The 21,582-nt window shown below is 33.3% G+C and overlaps 10 protein-coding genes across 10 annotated transcripts; 4 read left to right on the top strand and 6 right to left on the bottom strand.

Annotated features, from left to right (window-relative positions):
- Positions 1-836: 836 nt before the first annotated feature.
- On the bottom strand, positions 837-2,107 carry BX663DRAFT_507384 (ubiquitin-conjugating enzyme/RWD-like protein). Its single transcript, XM_051527338.1, has 6 exons — positions 2,061-2,107; positions 1,925-1,990; positions 1,806-1,868; positions 1,606-1,736; positions 1,268-1,544; positions 837-1,213 (listed from the first exon to the last, which is right to left on the bottom strand). The coding sequence occupies exons 1-6, from the start codon at positions 2,065-2,067 to the stop codon at positions 1,032-1,034; spliced, it is 726 nt and encodes a 241-aa protein (XP_051383708.1). The 5' UTR covers positions 2,068-2,107; the 3' UTR covers positions 837-1,031.
- A 2,071-nt stretch (positions 2,108-4,178) lies between these two features.
- On the bottom strand, positions 4,179-5,979 carry BX663DRAFT_485824 (uncharacterized protein; the record flags this gene model as incomplete). The annotated part of the gene is made up of 3 exons (XM_051524635.1): positions 4,179-4,471; positions 4,531-4,886; positions 4,964-5,979. The coding sequence occupies 3 exons, from the start codon at positions 5,977-5,979 to the stop codon at positions 4,179-4,181; spliced, it is 1,665 nt and encodes a 554-aa protein (XP_051383707.1).
- Positions 5,980-6,245: 266 nt separating this feature from the next.
- Positions 6,246-6,891, top strand: BX663DRAFT_507381 (uncharacterized protein). The gene has a single exon (XM_051527337.1). The coding sequence runs from the start codon at positions 6,296-6,298 to the stop codon at positions 6,692-6,694; it is 399 nt and encodes a 132-aa protein (XP_051383706.1). The 5' UTR covers positions 6,246-6,295; the 3' UTR covers positions 6,695-6,891.
- Positions 6,892-9,236: 2,345 nt separating this feature from the next.
- Positions 9,237-13,033, top strand: BX663DRAFT_507366 (uncharacterized protein). The gene is made up of 8 exons (XM_051527336.1): positions 9,237-9,909; positions 9,930-12,113; positions 12,138-12,215; positions 12,240-12,303; positions 12,337-12,477; positions 12,499-12,541; positions 12,566-12,676; positions 12,713-13,033. The coding sequence occupies exons 1-8, from the start codon at positions 9,259-9,261 to the stop codon at positions 12,921-12,923; spliced, it is 3,483 nt and encodes a 1,160-aa protein (XP_051383705.1). The 5' UTR covers positions 9,237-9,258; the 3' UTR covers positions 12,924-13,033.
- An 11-nt stretch (positions 13,034-13,044) lies between these two features.
- On the bottom strand, positions 13,045-14,704 carry BX663DRAFT_507365 (Alg9-like mannosyltransferase family-domain-containing protein). Its single transcript, XM_051527335.1, has 2 exons — positions 14,281-14,704; positions 13,045-14,213 (listed from the first exon to the last, which is right to left on the bottom strand). The coding sequence occupies exons 1-2, from the start codon at positions 14,659-14,661 to the stop codon at positions 13,104-13,106; spliced, it is 1,491 nt and encodes a 496-aa protein (XP_051383704.1). The 5' UTR covers positions 14,662-14,704; the 3' UTR covers positions 13,045-13,103.
- A 54-nt stretch (positions 14,705-14,758) lies between these two features.
- On the bottom strand, positions 14,759-15,710 carry BX663DRAFT_433529 (3-hydroxyacyl-CoA dehydrogenase; the record flags this gene model as incomplete). The annotated part of the gene is made up of 3 exons (XM_051522998.1): positions 14,759-14,992; positions 15,054-15,532; positions 15,608-15,710. 3 exons carry the CDS (start codon positions 15,708-15,710, stop codon positions 14,759-14,761), a joined length of 816 nt encoding a protein of 271 aa, XP_051383703.1.
- A 301-nt stretch (positions 15,711-16,011) lies between these two features.
- On the bottom strand, positions 16,012-16,985 carry BX663DRAFT_507361 (uncharacterized protein). Its single transcript, XM_051527334.1, has 3 exons — positions 16,867-16,985; positions 16,578-16,800; positions 16,012-16,410 (listed from the first exon to the last, which is right to left on the bottom strand). Exons 1-3 carry the CDS (start codon positions 16,876-16,878, stop codon positions 16,127-16,129), a joined length of 519 nt encoding a protein of 172 aa, XP_051383702.1. The 5' UTR covers positions 16,879-16,985; the 3' UTR covers positions 16,012-16,126.
- A 632-nt stretch (positions 16,986-17,617) lies between these two features.
- On the top strand, positions 17,618-18,088 carry BX663DRAFT_507358 (uncharacterized protein). Its single transcript, XM_051527333.1, has 2 exons — positions 17,618-17,832; positions 17,900-18,088. Exons 1-2 carry the CDS (start codon positions 17,671-17,673, stop codon positions 18,014-18,016), a joined length of 279 nt encoding a protein of 92 aa, XP_051383701.1. The 5' UTR covers positions 17,618-17,670; the 3' UTR covers positions 18,017-18,088.
- A 56-nt stretch (positions 18,089-18,144) lies between these two features.
- Positions 18,145-19,771, top strand: BX663DRAFT_507356 (branched-chain alpha-ketoacid dehydrogenase). The gene is made up of 2 exons (XM_051527332.1): positions 18,145-19,032; positions 19,102-19,771. The coding sequence occupies exons 1-2, from the start codon at positions 18,178-18,180 to the stop codon at positions 19,729-19,731; spliced, it is 1,485 nt and encodes a 494-aa protein (XP_051383700.1). The 5' UTR covers positions 18,145-18,177; the 3' UTR covers positions 19,732-19,771.
- Positions 19,772-19,785: 14 nt separating this feature from the next.
- On the bottom strand, positions 19,786-21,323 carry BX663DRAFT_530827 (uncharacterized protein; the record flags this gene model as incomplete). The annotated part of the gene is made up of 2 exons (XM_051530344.1): positions 19,786-21,070; positions 21,169-21,323. 2 exons carry the CDS (start codon positions 21,321-21,323, stop codon positions 19,786-19,788), a joined length of 1,440 nt encoding a protein of 479 aa, XP_051383699.1.
- Positions 21,324-21,582: the final 259 nt, after the last annotated feature.

The following is a 21,582-nucleotide window of genomic DNA, read 5'->3' as shown; positions in this document are numbered from 1 at the left end:
GAATGCAGGACTTCAGGTGGGATTTTATCATGGTGAAGATAATCAAGTTCAAAAAGTATATTACATATTATCGGCCAGCAAATAATCTATGCAGGAGTAGGGGAGCTGATTTGTACAAAAAAAAAAAAAAAAAAAAAAAAAAAAAAAAAAAAAAAAAGTTTTGTAATAATCCAGGTAGAGATGGTTGTAGCATTTTCCAAATATAATTTCGGTCCATTTATATCATATGCTGATTTGATGTCCAGAAAAGCTAGTGTAGAAGCTGTTTGATATTGCTGGCGAAGAATAGACTAAATTTCAACAAGACAAAGAGCTGGATCTAGAGTACATTGTGAGTGACAAAATCCGCCTTGAATAATATCAAGGTTTGGACTGTCATTGACATGAATTGGGATACATACATTTTTCCAGGATTTTTCGGAACGTTGAAGTTTAGTTGAGTTGATGGGGCGATAGTTGCCAACATCAGAAACAAATCATTTCTTATGTATAGGGAATCACTTATGCTACCCTCCAAGGGACTGGTGCATAAGATCATTTCCCAACATAATCAGAACAGGTATAAAAGTACGGGTGATAATATATCAGCAATAGATGCGAACATTTTAATAGTAGTCATTGTAATCAAATCTTCATTTGATAAATACTTGCATAGATTATATAAAATTTTTACTTAGTCTATAAACTACAGATAACTAAAGCTTTAGTCTATTACATAATAGAGCAAATATAGAATAAACGAATGCCTATCATTTACTAGAAACAATTTACCATATGACCTATCATTACGCTTTAACTATATTATCAGCAGAACAGCTAGTATATTTTAATGTTTTGTAAAAATAAAAAAAAAAATCCCCCACTTTACAAACTACTTGGACTAAGGTTCTCAAATATGTAGTCCTGATTTGTATTTGGTATAGTTTCTTATATGATAATTTTACATAATGCACATATTTACAAAATACGAAGAAAATTGCAGCATTGGATAGAATTAGGGTAAACAAAAATAGTGGATATTTATTCATACTTTATTCTTCATTATCAAAACGTTTCCATACTGCATTTTCATCATCTTCGTTTTGATTTTCATCCAAAGCACCAGGACGTTCTTCTTTTTCAAATTGTGACACATCAACAGAATCATCACCTTCATCCATGTATTTAGCATCCGATAATGCAAGTGATCTATCTTGCTCAAATAATTGTCGACCTAATACACATCTTTAACATCTATTTTATATGTGTGCTTGCATTGTATATATACCTGTCAATTTCCCCTTTAATTCTTTTGCTTTTTGTGCCTTTAGTGCTTCATCTTTTTCAAACATTTCTGCATCAAATTTTTTCTTCCATTCCATAAAACTTTCAATTGTCACTTTAGTACCATGAAATTTAGCTTGTTCAGCTTCTTCTTCTTTACGTCTTTTTTCATTGGCAATTTCCTCTTCTATTCTCTTTGCATCTAATTTGATATTATCTAATTCTTCTTTCATGCACATTACCATACCAAAGATCATAGCCATCCCAATTGAATCCTCTGCCTAATTTTTTTTTCCGTCAATAATATTATTTACACGTGTTTTTTTTTTGTATATACTTTACAGCTGTCTTAACTGCTTCTTTAATCTTTTTATAATAATTGTCTGGAATGTCTCCCTGAATGGTCTCAATTTCATATTCTGGTAATTCTTCAGGATAATTAGGTGTATACGTTACATGTAAAGATAAACCCCCTATATAAAGACATTTTTTAAGTATTAGAATCCTTTTTATACCTTTTTTATTATCATTTTATCACTTACTGGGATTCTCTTCATCTTGTTCTTCAGGATATACAGCAATTCGAAATTCTTTGTCACTAATAGCTTAAAAATAAAATAAATAAGTTTATGATTAATATACATGATTTAAAATAATCTACCTTCAAATTCATCAGGATAAATTGAAGCAAGAGCTTCAAGCTCGTTAGCTTGCTCTTCTAAAAAGTCTAATATTATTTAAGGTTTAATTAGTTGAATCATTATACATGTGTACATTATCATTATTTCTTTAATTACCTGTCATCCTAAACTACCAAGTAGTTTTTTTTTTATTAATAAAAAATTTATAATTTATTTTTCAAAAAAAAAAAAAAAAAAAAAAAAAAAAAAAAAAAAAAAAAAAAAAAAGAGTCCAGCTAAAGATTTCAACCAATAGCATTACCAGAAATCCATTTGCTTTTTTTATTATTCTGGATTAAATTACTTGTGTAATTGCTTAGCAGTTAATTGTATGATAATATTTTCGAAAGTATTAGTGTGTGTAGCTCAGTTTATTGGTTATTCCTGAACACTAGAGTTAATAATGAATGCTCAACACTTATTCCTGCTTTTTTGTTTTAAAAAAACTAGTTCGAATCTTATTTTTTTCAAGGTAGAAAGTTGAATTAAGAAAAAGTTTCAACTAAATACAGAGCAAGGTCTTCACTTGGTGTGGTTTTAAAATTTTAAATAAATACATGTATAATATGTTTTCTGGGTAACAAAGAAGTTTATTATCATTCATGTTGAATGTAACTAATTCTATAAGGACTTCTTTTTTTTTCTTTGACTTTTTAGAATAATATTAACTTACAGTAGTGTCACTGTATGGAAATATAATACCATGGCAAGATCAGCAAAGAGCGAGACCAGTTGCGTAGATCTTTGCTTGTCTTCTGTTGTAGAACGCAAAGAGAAGTGTGGTAAATTATTAGAAATAAAATAAAAAAAGGCCAAAGTAGATACTTTTTGAGAATCTTTTTAGTTTTCTTAAAATTAAGATGTTGGGAAAATAATATGAAATGTGTGTGGGTACTAGATAATTCACTGCGGCATATATATTTAAAGAAAAAATGAGAAAGGCGAAGTTGTAGAAGAGAGCAAAAATAAGTACTTCCAGATGAATACTGATACTGAAGCATATCCTATCGATTGCAGCACTAATTATAATAAATATTCAGATCATAAACTGGGGATCAATGGGTATATGACCTACAACTGGGTTAAAAAGGACCAGGTAAATCCAGTGTCAAATAATGAAAAAAAGGTAGATTGTTTGGCGATTTTGGACATAATGCATACAAAGTACCTTATTAGATTTTATGACGACAACCCATCTGGTGTACTTGACCAAACTATGTATAATCTGATTTGCAAGTTTACTGGTTTTAGATTTTAAAAAGGCTCATATGCACTTGATTCAGAGGAACAGTCCTATTAATATTGTCCCAAGATATGAATAAATTTTAAAATGGGTAAATGAGACAGATACATGCAATTGTGTTTTTATCGATGATGCTACTCTCTTTATAAACCTTAAGCGATTCGATTCATAGCATATACCGAAAAAAAAAAAAGACTTGAGTTGAGGTAGTCGTATCCAGAAACTAGAGTAATGTCTACAGCTTGGAATTGTAACTATCCAACCATATCGATCAACAATACAATTTAATAAGCAAAGGCTAGGTGGTAATGGATTGGTTGTTAACAGTTCCGGAGTTACAATAATTAATCTATGTTAGCTTGTCAAAACTACCGTGTGTATCTTGGATGATCATAAATTTAAAAATCTTTGCATTGTAATGGATAATAATCCAATCCATACTTCAAAGGATATCGAACGTTATATCATTAGCTGTGAATGTGGTTGTATATATCTCCCTCCTACTCTCTTGAAATCAACCATATCGAATAATTTAGCCTGTTGGTAAAATTAAACTCAAGAGAGAAGAGATAATAGCTTTTAGAGAAACGAGGCAATTCCCAGTAGAACAAACATCCTTTTTAGTGGTCATCGGAGACTTTGTCATTATCATATTATATAAGCTTAATAGTTATTAAAAAAAATACATTATTAACTAGTAAATAAAATGAACTTTACTATGTAAAATGACCCATTTCTCTTATATATTTGTAGAATTGTGTAGTTTAAAGTTAAAACTGACTAATTTAATTTTCTAATATGTGCTAATAATTTTTTGAAAAAAAGTATAAGCAGGAAAATAAAATAGCAGTGTTCTGAACGAAATTTTAGAATTAAATACTATACTGTATAATTTAGAATATATTGCTTTAATTTCTTAAATATAATGATATGCAAAGATTGACTATAAAATCCTAAAATATATAAGTATTGAAATAATATGATGGTTGGAATCACTGGCCAAATCGTAAAACACATTGACGAGTGCTGTCTTGACTTGTATCGATCATGGTATCTAGACACATTTGAGTTGCCTTATATTTTTCTTCAATGATCTCAGGATGCTGAGATTTTTTACAAATACTCCAAAAAATATGATTGATTTCAAGGAGGTTTTTGATATTGATCAGAGTAAATAACGACGGTAAATCTTCTAGCGATTGAGGGAAACGAATATAGGCAATCTCCTTAAAAGTATAGATGCCTTTGGCAGTTACTTGGTTGAGATAAAAAGTGATATTGAATCCTAGAAATATCTGAAGTGTTAGATTTTTTGTTTTTTCTTTGTCTTATTGTATTCTTTACCATGAATTTGGAAACCAAGAGCACCATCCAACTTGTTGACGTCAATAGCATTTTTAGTAAAAATTGCCAAACGGAGGGTATCCAGACATAAAAGCTTACTGCAACAGCCTTGTTGGGTTTTTGCTTCTCCATAACCTACATTGTTTCCAAATTTTAATAGTGTTTTTTCACTTATCACTGCATCAGGCCGAGACTTTCCTTTTTCATTTGGGATAGTATTAGTCCAACGGAGGTGAACAAGTCGATCCGGGTCGCTGATTAAGCATGACAGCAAAGGGTCAAAGTATGTACTCCATAATTCGCTTTCACTCATTTTTTTGTAGTCATTTAGAGGAGAACAGGGAAGCTTCTGAATCCTTGATACGAGCCATAAAAAAAATTAGTAAAACCATCATTTTTATAAACCTTTCTCTATCTTTGTATTTCTACTTACAAATTGATAACACCTAAAAGAAGTCGCTTTTGGTTATAGTTTAATTGAGAAGCCAGAACAAAAAGATCTAAAATCGTTTGTTCTCTTGTTCTCTTGTTCAAGGTGACGTTTGTAATGGTATTGGTAATGGTCATAAAATGCTCTACTGGAAAATAAGGACTGTCATTCATCGTTTCTAATTCGGGTAAACTTGTCAAGTCTTTTAACAAGTCCAAAGAGAATATTTTTTCAGCAATCTCACTATGTTGATTTTTGCAGAGGAAAAATATATGCGTCAAAGACGCCAGTTCGTGCACATATGATTCAATAGGAAGGCTCTCATGTTTTTGAATAATGTTGCAGACAGCAATCTGGTACTTGTTGAATAAACGACTAATATTGATATCTTTATATAACCATGGATGGTTTTTCATATCCTCTTCATTTAAAAAGCTTTTCCTGATATCGATTAGATGGTTATGTATATTGAGAAATGTGAGGTTGGTGAGACTTGTTGGCAAATTTAAAACGGGCGAGACAGCAGGGTCAGCATGTAAACTAAATGTGTTAGAAGAAGTGGGGGTATCGGAACAGGAAGAATTGAAGGAATTAGAGGAATTGGAGGAATCTGAGACTTGGCAGTCTGATGTTTGAGAACCACTACTTGCAACAGTGGATCGTAGAGAGTCAATTCGTTGGTTGGTTATATCGCTAATCAACTCTGTAGAACCCAATCCAGCTTTGAGAAGTATGATAGAGTCTGATCGCGCACTCCAAAAGCGTATATAATCTGCGCTTGAAGTCCAGTTTTTATATTCCGTTTGTATTCTATTATTGCGATCATTCTTGGATTTGAAATAATCGTTTATTATTTTTCCATATTGCTGCTGAGCCCGATTTCTATCCAGGCAGTCCCAATGTTCAATGAATCCTTTAAAAGTTAAATTTTCAGCACGGTCAAGGCACCATTGGGCATCACTAGGAATCTTTTTTTTCTCTTCCTCTTTTGATTTTTTGATTTTCTTCTTTGGAGGCATTATTATTGGGTAGAAAGCACGTTTGTAACTAGTTATTTTTTATTCTGTTATACTTTGCGCGGACTTAGAAATGAGATATACGTCACCAAAACCAAGAATTTTCTTTTCGTCATCATCAATGGAACTTGTATATTATTCATCTTTACTTTGGTCTTTGATGATTTGAAAAGGGTAAAAGTTTAAAATAAAAGAACATTTTGTTTGGAAGCTAGTGTAAAATTGCAAGTTGAATAGTAGCCAGAGAAGGCTTTGCTCGAAGAAACTTGTTTTTTTGTGTAAGGCTGGAGGCGAACTCTTGTTGTCACTGGGGTGATTAATGGCTCTTAGATGTACATTCATTGGGTTTCTTCCGCATACACATGTGGGAGTTGCAGAGGGATTAATAGTCAGAGAAGGCTTTGTTGGAAGAAACTTGTTTTTTTCAGATAAGGCTGGAGACAATTTTCTCAATGTTACTGATGTTATGATGATCTATAAGCATTTTCCGTTCTGGGTTTCTTCCTTAATGCAACCAAACATGTATATATTAATAAGCTCATTACTAACGACATTTCTTTTTTATGAACGCATCTTTTACCCGCTTGAGCTATTGGCTTCTTTCAAATACTATGATTTATCATACTGGACAAATATATCTTATTTTACTATCCTTTTTTTTTTTTTTTGTAGAAATCATTCTTGTACTCGCTCATACTGCTATCTATATCATTCTTAGCTTGTGCCTCATTTCAAACCGAAGGAGAAGGGAAGGTGTTTTTCTTTTTTTATCTTTTGTTTATTGACTATCATGAACAGCACTGTGCCAAAATATTATGCTGAATGTAATGGTAAATGATTTTCACTAGGGAAAAGGAAGGCTTACTTATTATCCTCTAATTTAAAAAATAAAGCTAGCTCATAACGTGGACAATATCAGATTTTCAATCTTTTTACATCAAGTTATTTGATGAGTAAAAACTTTGTGATAATAAAAGTTGTTAGTTTAGCATATATTAATCGTTTCTCTAGGAAATTTTCAAGATACTAAAAGAGAGAGGGTTTTGCAAGCCTTAACAATTCTTTTAGTCAAATTTCCTGTATTTTTTTTATAATGGTTGATGCTTAGCTTTTGACTTGACAATGGATCAATAATGTTCAATAAAGTTAAAGTTTGGTGAATAAAAGATATCAAGGAAAAAGAGGAAGAGAATGAGCAAAGTTAGTGAGGCGATATCAAACTAGTATCCAAGAGTATGACTACTGCCTGTTGATTTAAATTTGCTTCATATAATAAATGATATTTGAAGCATGAAAGATTATTTACTGTAATGAGTAATTGACAGATCCACAAATCGAAATCAATGCAGTGAAAGATATTAAGACAAAGTTACATAAATATATATTATAGTCTTCTATGTAGACCTGATCTTAATGGAATTGGGACATTTTGATAAGTAGTTAAGGTAAAATGAAGAGAACCATATTCTCAAAAAATGAAATTATGACCTCTTGAATACGCAACGCATGTGATAATACTTACCCAAGCGAATTGTACAATAGAAGACAAGCAAAGATCTACGCAACTGGTCTCGCTCTTTGCTAATCTTGCCATGTGTTTCTCAAGGTGATTAGTCTAAGGTGAGCAAGAGCATGTTAGAAAATGTGTTATGATAACGTAATGGATAGGTATCTATTAATGTCAAAATTATATATTAATGAATCCTCAGTACATTTATCTTTTTTCATAGTCTGCTTTAATATGTGTGAACAATTTGTATTTAATCACAAGTAACTTTAGTGAACTCAAAAAAAAAAAAAAAAAAAACATCGTTTTTAGGTCAATTTGATTTAACTTATTGTAGTATTTCTCTTATTTCAAAAGGACAAAATCTCTAGACATAAAGGGACAAGCATTCTTTGGCTTCGTGCCATTCGTGACATTTATTTTTCGGTTACGGATATTCAATTTTCTCAAAGTAGCTTCGTTATTATCGGATAAATCATGTATCACTAGTTGAAAATTGTAAGAAATCAATACTTTAAAATTGTGATTATAACTGAGTGTGTTTTTTTTTCTGTAGTGATATAGAATAAGTTTCCATGGCAGAATTCAAGTGAATAATGTCATTTAGCTTCGCCTATTAAGTGGCATCTTTTAAGCCTGTTATGATATAAGGATTCTTGGTGCTTGTAATACATACTAAAAATATATATTTCTAGTAAAAAAAAAAAAAAAAAAAAAAAAAAAAAAAAAAAAAAAAGTCTTTCTGCGAATCGAAGCCTCAAAAGATAATATTCCATTTTATCAGTTAATGATATGATCTATTTAATTAACTTAGTCTATTAGCTATAATGTACAATCATTTTCGAACATATTGACGTAGAATTCTTATTTTTATGTTTCTTTTCTCTTTTACGTTATTAAATGATATCTGCTTTATAGATAAAAAGCTTTTAAAAAAGGGGGGAAATGTTTGTACACAAAGCTTATTACAATAATTAATTTTTATTATTTAACTAAAATAGGAGGGAGAAGGCTTCTTTGTTTTTTGTGTATGATGTATCCTATGTGATTATTATATTTAAGATAAATTAAAAGAAAAAAAAAGGACATTTTCAAAGAGTCTAAGTTTTAATATAACAAAACACATGCATATATATTAAAAGACCTTATTATTTATTAACATAAAAGAAGAAAAATAAGCTCTGAAAAGTAAAACATAGAATTTACAGAAATAATTTACAGAATTTTTTTTTTTTAATATCCGAGAACAAGAAAAAAAAAAGGGCTTCCTCTGAAAGCAGTACTGTCCTTGCTTTTCTTTTCTCTCTTTTTTATTTTTATACATATTTATATAGAGAAAAAGTAAATGGTTTTACAGCAGCAGTATATGAATGGTGCTATAAATAATTCTGAATCTATACCCAATCATGATAACATAGATTTCAATCACATAGACCAACAAAATCAACTATTTCAAAATGTAAGACTCTATTAGCCTAATAAAGATTGAAAATTAATCTATTAAATAGTATTTTACTCATGACGATCCTGCTGCATTTGCTTTTTTTCAACAAGAATTAATGTCACCTCGTTTACAACAAGCATCATTAAATCAAGGAATAGGTAACAATTTACTTGGTTCTAATTACCCATTACAACAGCCATTTGTATTACAGCAACAGCAACAGCAACAGCAACAGCAACAGCAACAGCAACAGCAACAGCAACAGCAACAGCAACAGCAACAGCAACAGCAACAACAACAACAACAACAACAACAACAAAGACCTTCCATTATGGTTCCACCACAGTCACCTACTTTATCAACGTATTATTTCGAAAATGGCTGGGTTAATCATTATTATGATCCAAAACGTAGACAATATCTTTCAAGTAGAGTAGATCCTGATTACCAAAAGGCTCATTATAAGCAATCTTATAGTGAATCTTATATACCAAATTCATATCTTGCTGCTGCTGCTGCCGCCGCTAATGCTGCTGCTAGTTCAGCAGCGCCTATAATTCCATTATTATCTAATCCAGAAGAAGTACGTGAAAGTCTCTTGCAATATGCTCATACTTTATATTCAACTACACCTCAAAATCCATATCTTTTGCCTTTACTTCATTCACTACATGATGCCTATCCTTCCCATTTACCTACTTTGTTATTATTAGCTTGTGTTTATTATTCTTATCAGGATTATCGAAATTCATTACGATATAATCAACTTATTCTTAAATTCGATCCAAATTATGTAGAAGCTATGAGCAACATAGGTACAACTTTGAAAAGTTTAGGTAAAACGACAGAGGCAGAACGATGGTGGTATCAAGCCGTCAAGTTACGGCCAGGCTATTGGGACGCTGTCGAAAATTTAGTAGGCGTATTATGTGCAAAATCTGAAGATACGAAGATAGAACCCCGTTATAAAGAAGCACTTCATGTCTGTGAATTTGTTGAAAGTTTTTTTATAATAAGCCCTCACCTACTATCTATAAATCACCTAGTCATCTTCCCATACACCAACTTCCTCGGTTACAAAATCTATTTTACGCTAAAGGAAACCTTAAATATGCTTTAGGAGATATTCAGGGGGCACAGAGAGAATATGAGAAAGGTTTAGAACTAGCCTTTGGTGGAATAGACTTGACTTCGATGTGTAACCTCATTGTTTATGCATGTCATGGTACTTCAACAGATAAGCATGTGGCATTAGTTTTACTACAGCCTGATCAGGTCGCTCATCTTTTACAGCTTATATTTTCAAATACAAATGGTATTTTACCTAGTTTAGCTACACTATCACCCAATAATGATTCTGCATCTATAATTCAGCAAACAAATCAGACAACTTCTACATTACTTTTAACGTTAGCAAAATTATTTCAGGATTTGATGAACCCTTCTACACCTGCTTTGATTGCTGCTGCGGAGGGGAATAATGTGCCTACCTTATCCATTTTATTACCTCTTTATTATCTAAGTTTAGCTTTACATCCCAGTCCATCCACTGCAAATAACTTGGGCATCATTTTGAGTAATATTCCCAGTGCTGTAGCCGCAGCTGCCATTAAATTACCTACTGTGCAACAACAACAACAACAACCCATCACAGGAACTATGCTTGCCATGCAATATTATATGTACGGTCTACAACTTGATCCACGTCATCCTCATTTATACACAAATCTTGGTTCACTCCTAAAGGATATGGGGCATTTAAATGAAGCAGTCAGTATGTATGAAAAGGCTGTGGAATATAATCCTCGATTTGATGTTGCATTGGCTAATTTAGGAAACGCTATCAAGGACTTGGGTCGTGTCCAAGAATCAGTGCAATGGTACCGTCGTGCTGTTGAAGTGAATCCCAACTTTGTAGACGCTATTTGTGGACTTGTAAATTCGTTGAGTGGAGTTTGTGACTGGCGTGGTCGTGGTGGTGTAGGTAACGAAGCCAGTGTTGATCAATACGGGCACTACTTTGGACCCACAGGTAACAAACACTCTAAAAGTGGATGGATTGGACATGTTGTGGATATTGTTGAGAAACAGCTAGATGAAGGTGCAATTTGGGGCGCTGGTATTCTAAAAACACAGCAATCCTTTGATAAGACGATAGGCGACTACCTGTTAGATCGTATTGCATTTTGTTTGAAAGAGAATTATGACGTTCAGTTATGGAAATCGCGTTTGGCGTTCTTTGATAAGCATCACTCAAATACTAATATAAAAAGAAATGAGGGGGGATGGTTAATTCGTCTAGTTGAACGTATCATGCGGCGGTTACAACATCGTTGGTATTTAGAAGCCTATTATGATAATAAAATGGATTCTAAAAAGCGTATTGTTGTCACATCAGAAATGATACAGAAATATGCTAGACCTCTCTTGCCAAGTACTTTGGCGACTCCACCTGTGCCTACTGTTCTTCCCTTTCATACATTTACATATCCTTTGAATGCAAGGCAGATACGATTGATATCACATCGTAATGCATTACGTATTTCACATGCTTCACTAACATCAGGATGGCTTGCTCCGCATGTTTATCCTCCTCCACCACCACCTTTACTGCGTCTTAAGATTGGCTATATTTCCTCTGACTTTAATAATCATCCCTTATCTCATCTTATGCAATCCGTCTTTGGTTTTCATGATCGACATGGATTTGAGATACATTGTTATGCAACAACACCAAGTGATAACTCACCTTATCGACAAAAGATTGAACGTGAATCAGAGTATTTTTTGGATGTCTCGTCATGGTCTAACCAACAGGTTGTGGAGAAAGTGATAGAGGATGGTATTCATGTACTGGTTAATTTAAACGGATATACAAAAGGTGCACGTAATGAAATCTTTGCTGCAAGGCCATGTCCAGTACAATGTTCATTTATGGGGTTTGCTGGTACATTAGGTGGTGGTTGGTGTGATTGGATTATTGCAGATGCTATCGTTTGCCCCCCTGAAATGGTAAGCAGTGAACTATGGCGACGAAGAGGTTGTGAATCAAATGGTGGTGACCTTGAAGGAGAGATTGATCCTGAAGAAGCAATGAACGAATTCGTCTATACTGAAAAATTTATTTATATGCCACATTCCTATTTTGTTAATGATCATAAACAGGGCTTCCGAGATGATGATAACGTGCTGTCCAACAATCATGATGAGACAGCGGTATGGGCCCTGGAAGAAGAAAAACGATGGAAGATGCGTCATCAAGTCTTTCCTAACCTACCGGATGATGTTGTTATTTTTGCCAACTTTAATCAGCTTTATAAACTTGAGCCGAGTACGTTTCGTATGTGGTTACGAATCCTTGAACGCGTCCCTAATAGTATTTTATGGCTTTTAAGGTTCCCACCTGCAGGTGAACAACACCTAAAGCGATCAGCACAAGATTGGGCAGGCCCACAGGTTGCACAGCGTGTTATCTTTACAGATGTGGCCCCTAAACACATACATATCCATCGAGGTCGGGTTGCTGATATCTTCTTAGATACACCCGAATGTAACGCTCATACAACTGCAGCTGATATTTTATGGTCAGGTACACCTATTGTGACATATCCCAAGTATATGCATAAGATGTGTTCTAGAGTTGGAGCTAGTATTGCAATGGCTACAGGGTATGGGGAAGAAATGGTGGTCATGAATGAACAACAATATGAAGATCGAGCAGTTGAACTAGCTACAAGCCTTTTCTATTCGTATGAAACTCTACATACGGGAATAGTACATCGTAGAGGACATGGAAAATTAATGGATCTTAGAAAACGCTTATTTTTGACGCGTGAAAAGAGTCGTTTATTTGATACATTAAGATGGACTCGTAACCTTGAAAGAGGATATTTAGAAGCTTGGAGAAGATGGACAACAGCAGAAGAATTTGAAGACCTAACTCATATAGAAGGCTCGGGATGCATTTGGGTTGTTGATCCAGATGATCAAAAATAATTGTGTATATATGAATATTTATGTTTTATTTTCATTCTTTTAACAAAGTCAGATTTGTATTTGTTTGTATCCCCTCTCCCCTTTCCCCTTCTCCTCTTTTTTTTTTTTTTATTGAGGAGAGAAAAAAAAAAAAAAAAAAAAAAGTGTATGATAAAATTTGTATATAGTATTTTGGGGCTCTTATTTTTTAGGTATACTACTATGATGGCAGAATATGACAACGTCGCCTCGTCTTCTCGAATCATCATGGAAATGACTATTAAAAAATCTCTGGCACTCTTCATATTCTTTTAAATAATTTACAATTTGAGGCACCAAATTATCAAATAAAATCAGATGGCTAGCAGGCCTCAAGTGATTCACTTTCAAAAATTCAAAGGGGCTTGCATAAAATTCGTCTGCTTCATCCATAGTATTAGCCAATGGTGGTTCACAGGTAAGAAACCACATTGGAATATTTTTATGCACTATAGAATACCAAGGTGTTGAATGACATGGCATCAAAACACCCACAGATTGGACGGAAGGCTCATTTCGGATCCAGAGCATTGCATCCATGACACCTCGCTGATGCCAAACTGAAAAATAGATGGCCATCGGTATTTGTGTCAAGACTAACAATACAGCCCAACGTTTACGCCATCGTGATTGTTGCAAACCATAAGCTGCTACAATGAATAGAATAGGTACGATAGGGAATATAAATCGAAACTCTTTATGAGGCAATAAACTATAGACGATAATCATCCATATCGTCAACCCTAATAGGATTTTGATGCGGTCGTAAATGGCTTTGTCCATACGATATAAGCCAAATCCAACAAAGGGCAAAAATGTGGTTAAAATAACGGGTATTCCCTGTGTTAGATACCAGTGCCATGTATGCACACCATAAAAGAGAGAAATGCTGTTAATTACGTTCGTTTTAAAGAAAAGCCAAGGTGTAAAGACCTTAAAGGACCAGACACCAGTAAAGAGTCGTGTATCTAGCAAGGTATTTAGAAGGAGAACTATAGAAACGACTCCAGCCGCATTCATAGCTAATTTAACACGATATGGGCTGATGATAAGTAAGTGAATACCTAAGAAGAGCCAAATGAGAGCATTAGTGGGTCGCATGACGCATGCAATTGAAGCCAATATTAATGCTATTCGATAGTTTCGAAGTGAACAATGGCCAGTTAATGGCCAATAATTGAGAGCCAAGATGGTAAATACCATTTCTATACTATTAGATAAAGTACGTGCTGCCATAAAGAAATTGAACCAGGAACACAGCGATGTAAAAAGCTAAATTTTTATCCTTTTTTTTTTAGTAGTTCATTCGATTAATTATAACTATACAAAGTATTATTACGATAAATGGTGCAATTTGATTTCCAATGACTTTCTTAGCTAATGTAAAAGTTGCCACATCGGCCATGGCAGTCAATACTGCTTGAAAATAACGAGGCACTACAACTAACAATTGAGTATTATCCAATCCCATCCATTGAATAAGTTTATAGAGAGCGGCAATGATGATCGGATGAGCAAAGCTTCTAATCTTTTCTCTCCATTCCCAAGTTAAATAACCATTGCCAAATACTAAGTTATGAGCTACCTCTTGGCTTTGCCAATATTCATCTGGATTATCGTAAGTGCGTGTTAAATGAGCATTAAAAAAACGGAATACAAGACAAAATATAAATACAAATAACTGGGATGATCGTGTTGATCTTTGTTGAATATTTGTCATTTTAAAAAGAAAAAAGAAAAGAAAAAAAAAAAAAAAGAAAGAAAGAAAAAAAGAAAAAAAAGTAAAAGTAAAATTCGCGTGATTTGTCGTGAAAATTTTATTTGTAAGTAAAGAACCCCTTTCCATTCTTTTTGCCCATCCAACCAGCATCTACATACTTTTGAAGTAAAAATGCAGGGCGATACTTTGAATCACCCGTATCATTATGAAGCACTTTAATGATAGCCAGACATGTATCTAAACCAATGAAATCTGCCAAGGTCAAAGGTCCCATTGGCATATTGGCTCCTAATTTCATAGTCGTATCAATGTCTTCAGCACTAGCAGCGCCCTATTCACAAATAAAAAATTATTTTCCTATCTATAAAAAAAAAATAATAATAATAACTTACTGATTCTAAAAGCATGATGGCTTCATTAATGTACGGCATCAAAAGGCGATTAGCTACAAAGCCAGGAATGTCTTGAACAACAGTACATGTCTTTCCCATTGCAGTCGCTAAATCAACCGTTTGTTTCAATACTTCTGGAGTGGTAGCTAAACCAGGAATGATTTCTACAAGTTTCATGACGGGTACAGGATTCATAAAGTGCATACCAATCACTTGTTGACTTCTTTTTGTGACGCCAGCGATCTTTGTAATGCTGATTGAGCTTGTATTAGTTGCCAAAATACTATCTGGTTTACAGACTTGATCCAAGTCACGGAAAATAGCTGACTTGATATTGAGGTTTTCAGAAGCTGCTTCGACTACAAAGTCAACATCACTCATGTCTGACAGACTATTCGTTGTTGAGACAAGTTCTCGGGTCACTTTAGCATGCTCGGCAGTTATTTTATTTTTAGCAACATCCTTTGCAAGAAGTTTATCTAACATACATTCAATAAGTAAGAAAAGGGAAGGGTGGGGGGAGGGAAAACCCTTTTTTGTGTTTTATGCTTTACCAAAAAATTGCATTCCTTTTTCTGTTTGGGCTTGGTTAATATCCATTAAAACTACTGGAAGGCGAGTGACGTTTGCAGCTACATAGGCAATGCCGAGGCCCATTTGACCTGAGCCAATGACACCAAACTTTTTAACATTTGCAATCTAACTTTTACATAAGCTATTTTGTTTACATAATAAAAATAAATATTTATTTTACCGCCGATGAAATACCCCTGACTTGCACACCCTATCAAAAAACAACGACAACAACAACAACAAAAAAAATAAAAACGATGAAATTTAATGCTTTATCTATTTTGAATCTACCTTGATAATATTTTGTGTATAAGCAAGTCTATTGATACTAGAAAAGAGCATCATTAAAGTAAAAGAGGAAAATAAACTGAAAAAGAGGGAAGCCCTTTAAGAGGGTTATAAATGTCATTTTATATCACGTGCTCGTGTGAACAATGTGGGGTAAAAAAAAAAGAAATAAACTTTATATATTTTTATTATAAATGTATGTAGTTTACAATCTAATAATTGGCAGCCATTCGTTGGCATGATTTAAGTGCTTCGAGGTACCATTGACAGGCACTAATATCATTATTACTAGTTTCAAGACAGTTAGTAAATGCCTTAGCATCAGCTTCACAAGCATTTCCTGACACATTAGCAGGTTGTGCAGGAGCAAATGTTTGCTGTGGCTGTTCAGCAACGGGTTCAGAAGAAGATCCACCACTAAAAATAGAAGAAACACCATTAGCTAAAGTATGACCTACAGCGGAACCAACAGCGACGCCAGCAGCAGTAGTGGCCACTATAATAATAAAAATACAAATATAAATATAAATATACTACAGTTATGACCTCTCTCTCTCTCTCTCTCTCTCTCTCTCTCTCTCTTTCTCTTTCTCTTTCTCTCCCTCTCTCCCTCTCTCCCTCTCTCCCTGTTAGATTTTTATTTTGGTTATATATAACACTTACTTTGTGCAAATAAACCAGGTTGTTGAGGTGCAGCTTGAGCATAGCTAGGGGCAGCGGGTGTAGCAGGAGGTGCACTAGGAGTCATAGCATGTTGTTGAGACGTAGGCGTAGATGTAGGTGTAGTAGCAGGCTTAGATGCTGTTGATGTGGGTGGAGGTGCCTGTCTTACAGGCATGGTATGGGCTTGTCTTGTTTGTTGCTTAACAGGGGCAGAACGTCTAGTCTAAAGCATACATTAATAAATTCATATAAAAAACTAGGATTCCTTTTTTTTTTCTCTCTCTCTTACTTGGCGAGGCATTTCGAAATTGATTTAATTCTTGAGATTAACGAAAAAAATAAAATAAAATGAAATAAAATGAAAATAATGGTGGGGGAAAAGAAATCAAATGTAGAGCGCCCTCTCCCTCTCCCCCACGCATTCAATAAAAAGCAGTCATGGATTTTTCTTTACTAATAATAATCTTCGCGCAGCGCGGCCACTAAAAGAAATAAAAGGACTTTTATAGGGTAGTGTCTCAAACAAAATACGCCAGTTTACTTTTGAACTATTATGAGTTCATAATATTATGTATCGAATATCAATAACTTTTGATAGGGAGAGTTTATAATTCCTTAGTTTAAATTACTTTATAGTAAACATCTGTATTAAAGATATTAGTGCAGATAAATAAGAAGAATATTTTAATCAAGTTAATACCTTTAACAGTTGAAGTAATTAGTGACAGACGTAAGAAAAACCTTTATATAAAGTGGGTAAGACTACCATAAACTAGTTCTTTATAATTAATTACGAATAGTAATAAACATGTTTAATAAAGAATAATAATTATACTAAAACTCATTTATTCATAACTCCCACTCAATAAAATATGAAAACCATTACAGCCCAAATAATAATAAATACACTTGAAATAATACAAAAAAAAAAAAAAAAAAAAAAAAAAAAAAAATCTTTCTATTTCCGTAGTATGTAAGACATGCTGAGTTCAATAAAATTGCATGAAATTCTTCTTCCTGTCAAAATCCTTTTTGTTTCTCTTTTATTTTATTTTTTTTTATTTTTTTTTTCATACATTCACTATTATAAAATATGCTCAGAAATACATTTGTAATTAAACAGCAAATAAAGACATTAAATAGTCACTCTTCACGTTATTTTTCTACAAATACAATCAAATTAACAAGCAGTAACAATAATCAAATATTTGGCAAAAAGGAAAGAGCGGAGGAAGAAGTCTGGGCACGTCAACATGTAATAATAATAGTAGTTATTTATAACATATACATTAACAGTATTTCATTTTTATTCTTTATTTTAGAATGAAGATGAATTGGTTAGATTACATAATAAATTAGAAGAACATAAAAAATCTTTATCGGAAACACGAAAAAAGATTGAAGAATTAAGAAAAAGTATTGAAGAAAAGAAGAAATAGAATAATTGAAAAAAAAAAATGTCACATGACTTTAATCAAATAAAAATGCTTCAATTTATAAATGACTCAAAATGCATTATAATGGATCAGATAGTCTATTTTATTTTTCTTCTTTCTTCTTTCTCTTGTTTTTTTTTTCTATTTTTTTACTTGTACTGAGCATGACAATACTGAAAAAATTATTTTCTCATCAAGCAACACGCTCATTCTTCAAAAGTGCTCTCTGTAAAGAACAGCCTAAAAAGTTACGTGTAGACAATAATGTTCAATCCACTTTCCATTTCTACCATTCCAATAAAATACTTGAAGATTATGTATCTCAATCTGTCAATCCAACTACATTACGTCAATTCATCTTTTTTGGAAGACACATGAATACAGATCGTCTTCTCAAATCAGCCAACTGGGTACGTAATGAACTACTTATAAGATTAGCTCATCGTATTCGTGATTTTCAACAATTGCCCTTTTTTATCGGCACTAATCCACATATTGAGCATGTTTATAGTCTCTATTGGAGTGCCTTTGAAAATATACGTGCTTGTCCTGATATTAAAACTCAGGAGGACAATAAGGAATTCTGTCGACTTCTCAAGGATTTGTTAGAAGATGGTCTCTTAGTATTGCCTCGATTGGCCCAGGGTCTAAGTGAGAGTGCAACTTATTATAGATCATCTGCCCAAAAAGATCTCGACTTATTCTTAAACCGTATGTTGAGATCTAGGATATCACGACGCGTATTGGCAGAACAGCATTTAGCATTAACAGAAGGATGTGAAAATGAGTGGGATACATCGACTGGTTCGGATGGTTATGTGGGTATTATCTTTATGCATTGTTCTGCAAGTGAAATTGTGGAAAGATCTAAACAACTTGTATACCAGCATGTACATCGATATCATTCAAAAGAGCAAGATAAGTCAAAGGTTCCGTCAATTGATGTTCAAATCCATCAACAACATCACCATCTTGATTCCCGTTATCATAACGGAAGAAATGAGATTTTATTTGCTTATGTAATGTGTATCCATTTTTTGAAATAATAATTATCACTTATATGAACACATCCTTTTTTTTTTCTTTAGGTACCTGAACAATTAGAACATATTCTATATGAATTATTAGATAATGCAGTACGATATACAATATTAAACCATGGTAATAAAGACAAGTATCCTGCTATTCAAGTTACAGTGAGTGGAAATGATTCAGATGTGTTTTTTCGAATATCTGATCAAGGGGGCGGTATGTGTCAACAACGGTATGACTGTTTATGGTCTTATCAATCACGAGCGCAGATGGGTGATTTTAACGATTTCAAACAAATTCAAAAGGTTCCTGCATCTATTGATGAACGAGCAAGTCAAGCAACACATCATCATCTTGGTATTGGTTTGACAATGAGTCGTATTTATGCAGAATATTGGGGAGGCGAATTACAAGTGATGACTATGGATGGATATGGCACAGATGTCTATGTTCGAATTCCAAGACTAGGGACTCATATAGAGAATTTAGGTATTGGACAACATAACCCTGTATTTTATACGAATAGCAGCAGCAGTACCTCTACTAGTATATTAAAGAAAAAAAGGATAGTTAATCATAATCCCAAAGAAACGTTAAAGTCAAATGCCGCTACGAACGAACAGTCAGCACATGGTATATTAAAATTTAGCAATGGATGGAGTCAAAGTTATATGATTCGATCTTAAAAGAAGCACTGTTTGTTTGTTTATTTATTTATTTATTTATTTTGTAATAAACATTTATACATTTCTTTTCTTTTTCGTGTCTGTCCATGTATCATCAAATCCTAAACAATTAAAATCCCAATGTCCATCTTTATCAACTGCCATTTGGGCAACATGAAGCCAGGCTGTGTTTAAATTAGGATCTTGTTGAGGTCCATAAATAATTTGTGCTACAGCACAAGCACGAACAACTTTGATCACATGAGGCTCCATACAGCCAAGAGCCCTATCAAACACATTTAACCAATCGTTGTTGTTGTTGTTGTTTGCTTTAACGGTTGATCTATAGTCGAGTAATCCCTGGATATTAAAGGCGGGTCTTCCTCTTGTAACATAGTAAAACATGGTAACGGCTGCATGTGCACGTAATAAGGCCACTGATTCATAGGGAGCCAACCTATAAACAAACTGATGAAGAAATTCAGAAGAAGTCAAAGCGTGCATCAAGAAGAAATCCAAACGCAAGACATCAGGATGATCTTGACGAATACCTGTAGCACCCAAGGCAAGCACCGCTACTGCATAAAGTTCCTTCAATTTTGTTTGAACATGACCTTCATCAACATGCCATTCATCCAGGTGAGCTTTAATTCTGTCCATAGCATCCTTATTAGCTTGTAATTTTTTAATTTGAGATTCATCTTGAGATGTTAGAATATCATCAAAGCCAGGATCCTTATGGATTTTAGAAAAAATAATAAATAAGTCATTATCCTTTAAAAAACCCGGGATGGATTCTTTAAGAGTATCATCCATCATCATTGATATATTCTTGCTTTCTACAAAGCCTAAACGACTTGAAAACTGGTTTGACAGTTGATCAACTATATGACTCATGAAACCTCTTGCAGATGAAACTGCCGTTTCGGCTACAACAGGTATTAATGTTGCAGAAGGTTCAGGTTGTTGGGGTATAAGGGATTTAAAATTCGCCTCGGTACATGCAGCCATCGCCAAACCTTCAGCCAGAACAGCAGGGACGTCAAATTCAAGTCCGTAACCAATATGAATAAAGGGATGATAGGCGCCACCAACGGTACGTGATAGCATATCACCACTCATAACCCATCTGCGTACTGTCTCAAGTGATCCATGTGCCTCAATCTCGCTCATAAACAAATTAAAAAAGCTTGTATAACATTCTGCTTTTCCTAAATAATTTTTATAATTATGATGAGTTATTTCTCCTACAGATGGAGGTAAAGGTCGTTGATCCTTGGCATGTGTATCAAAGATTTTTTGTAAAGTTTCTTTTGTTGCACCCAATGAATAAGCTGCTAAAAGATGATGAATAAGATGACTAAAACAGAGAAAAGAAGAAGAAATAAAAGTTAAAAAAAAATATGTAATTTTTATGTATACACATATATGCATGAATGAATGAATGTATATATTTACTTGTGAAATTTTTTATCATTGAAAAAGATATGAAACTCTTTATTATTTCTCATCAAGAGTTTTTCGGATAATTGAGCTGCTTCAGGTGTGATTCCAGGCAAGAGAATGGAAAATGAGTCAGGTTGAAGTGGTACTTTGGGCTTAAAATGAGACATAGTATTAAAAATATATGATTAATGTAAGGAAAATTAATATTTGTATATATAAAAAAAAAGAAAGAAAAGAAAAAAAAAAGATAGAAAGAAACGCTTTATAAATCATATTTTCGTCATACCTTTTATATTTACATAAAAATATTAAAATTTTAGTAGCGCATGGCTAAAAAAAATATATGCATAAAATAAACTCGGATAATGCATGTGTGAAAAATAGATAATTAAAATAGCCTTCTAAATAATTCATTATTTCCTGAAT

The sequence above is a fragment of the Cokeromyces recurvatus genome, assembly GCF_025118155.1.
Source record: "Cokeromyces recurvatus strain NRRL 2243 chromosome Unknown BX663scaffold_10, whole genome shotgun sequence".
NCBI classification, from domain to species: domain Eukaryota; kingdom Fungi; phylum Mucoromycota; class Mucoromycetes; order Mucorales; family Mucoraceae; genus Cokeromyces; species Cokeromyces recurvatus.
Note: the sequence above shows the minus strand (reverse complement) of the source record. Positions and strands in the feature narration are given on the sequence as shown.

What these genes read in the sequence shown, in the direction of transcription:
- BX663DRAFT_507384 (XM_051527338.1), bottom strand. An exon ending in TTATCCTGATGAATTTGAAG is followed by an intron (nt 1,869 to 1,924) that starts GTAGATTATTTT and finishes TTTATTTTTAAG; the next exon opens with CTATTAGTGACAAAGAATTT. An exon ending in AAGAAGCAGTTAAGACAGCT is followed by an intron (nt 1,545 to 1,605) that starts GTAAAGTATATA and finishes AAAAAAAATTAG; the next exon opens with GCAGAGGATTCAATTGGGAT.
- BX663DRAFT_507358 (XM_051527333.1), top strand. Translation starts at nt 17,671, where the DNA reads ATGCTCAGAAATACATTTGTAATTAAACAGCAAATAAAGACATTAAAT. An exon ending in AAGTCTGGGCACGTCAACAT is followed by an intron (nt 17,833 to 17,899) that starts GTAATAATAATA and finishes TCTTTATTTTAG; the next exon opens with AATGAAGATGAATTGGTTAG.
- BX663DRAFT_507361 (XM_051527334.1), bottom strand. An exon ending in ACCTGGTTTATTTGCACAAA is followed by an intron (nt 16,411 to 16,577) that starts GTAAGTGTTATA and finishes TTATTATTATAG; the next exon opens with TGGCCACTACTGCTGCTGGC.
- BX663DRAFT_507381 (XM_051527337.1), top strand. Translation starts at nt 6,296, where the DNA reads ATGGCTCTTAGATGTACATTCATTGGGTTTCTTCCGCATACACATGTG.
- BX663DRAFT_507356 (XM_051527332.1), top strand. Translation starts at nt 18,178, where the DNA reads ATGACAATACTGAAAAAATTATTTTCTCATCAAGCAACACGCTCATTC. An exon ending in ATGAGATTTTATTTGCTTAT is followed by an intron (nt 19,033 to 19,101) that starts GTAATGTGTATC and finishes TTTTTTCTTTAG; the next exon opens with GTACCTGAACAATTAGAACA.
- BX663DRAFT_507365 (XM_051527335.1), bottom strand. Translation starts at nt 14,661, where the DNA reads ATGACAAATATTCAACAAAGATCAACACGATCATCCCAGTTATTTGTA. An exon ending in ATCAAATTGCACCATTTATC is followed by an intron (nt 14,214 to 14,280) that starts GTAATAATACTT and finishes ATAAAAATTTAG; the next exon opens with CTTTTTACATCGCTGTGTTC.
- BX663DRAFT_507366 (XM_051527336.1), top strand. Translation starts at nt 9,259, where the DNA reads ATGGTTCCACCACAGTCACCTACTTTATCAACGTATTATTTCGAAAAT. An exon ending in CCTATTGTGACATATCCCAA is followed by an intron (nt 12,542 to 12,565) that starts GTATATGCATAA and finishes GATGTGTTCTAG; the next exon opens with AGTTGGAGCTAGTATTGCAA. An exon ending in GCTACAAGCCTTTTCTATTC is followed by an intron (nt 12,677 to 12,712) that starts GTATGAAACTCT and finishes AGTACATCGTAG; the next exon opens with AGGACATGGAAAATTAATGG.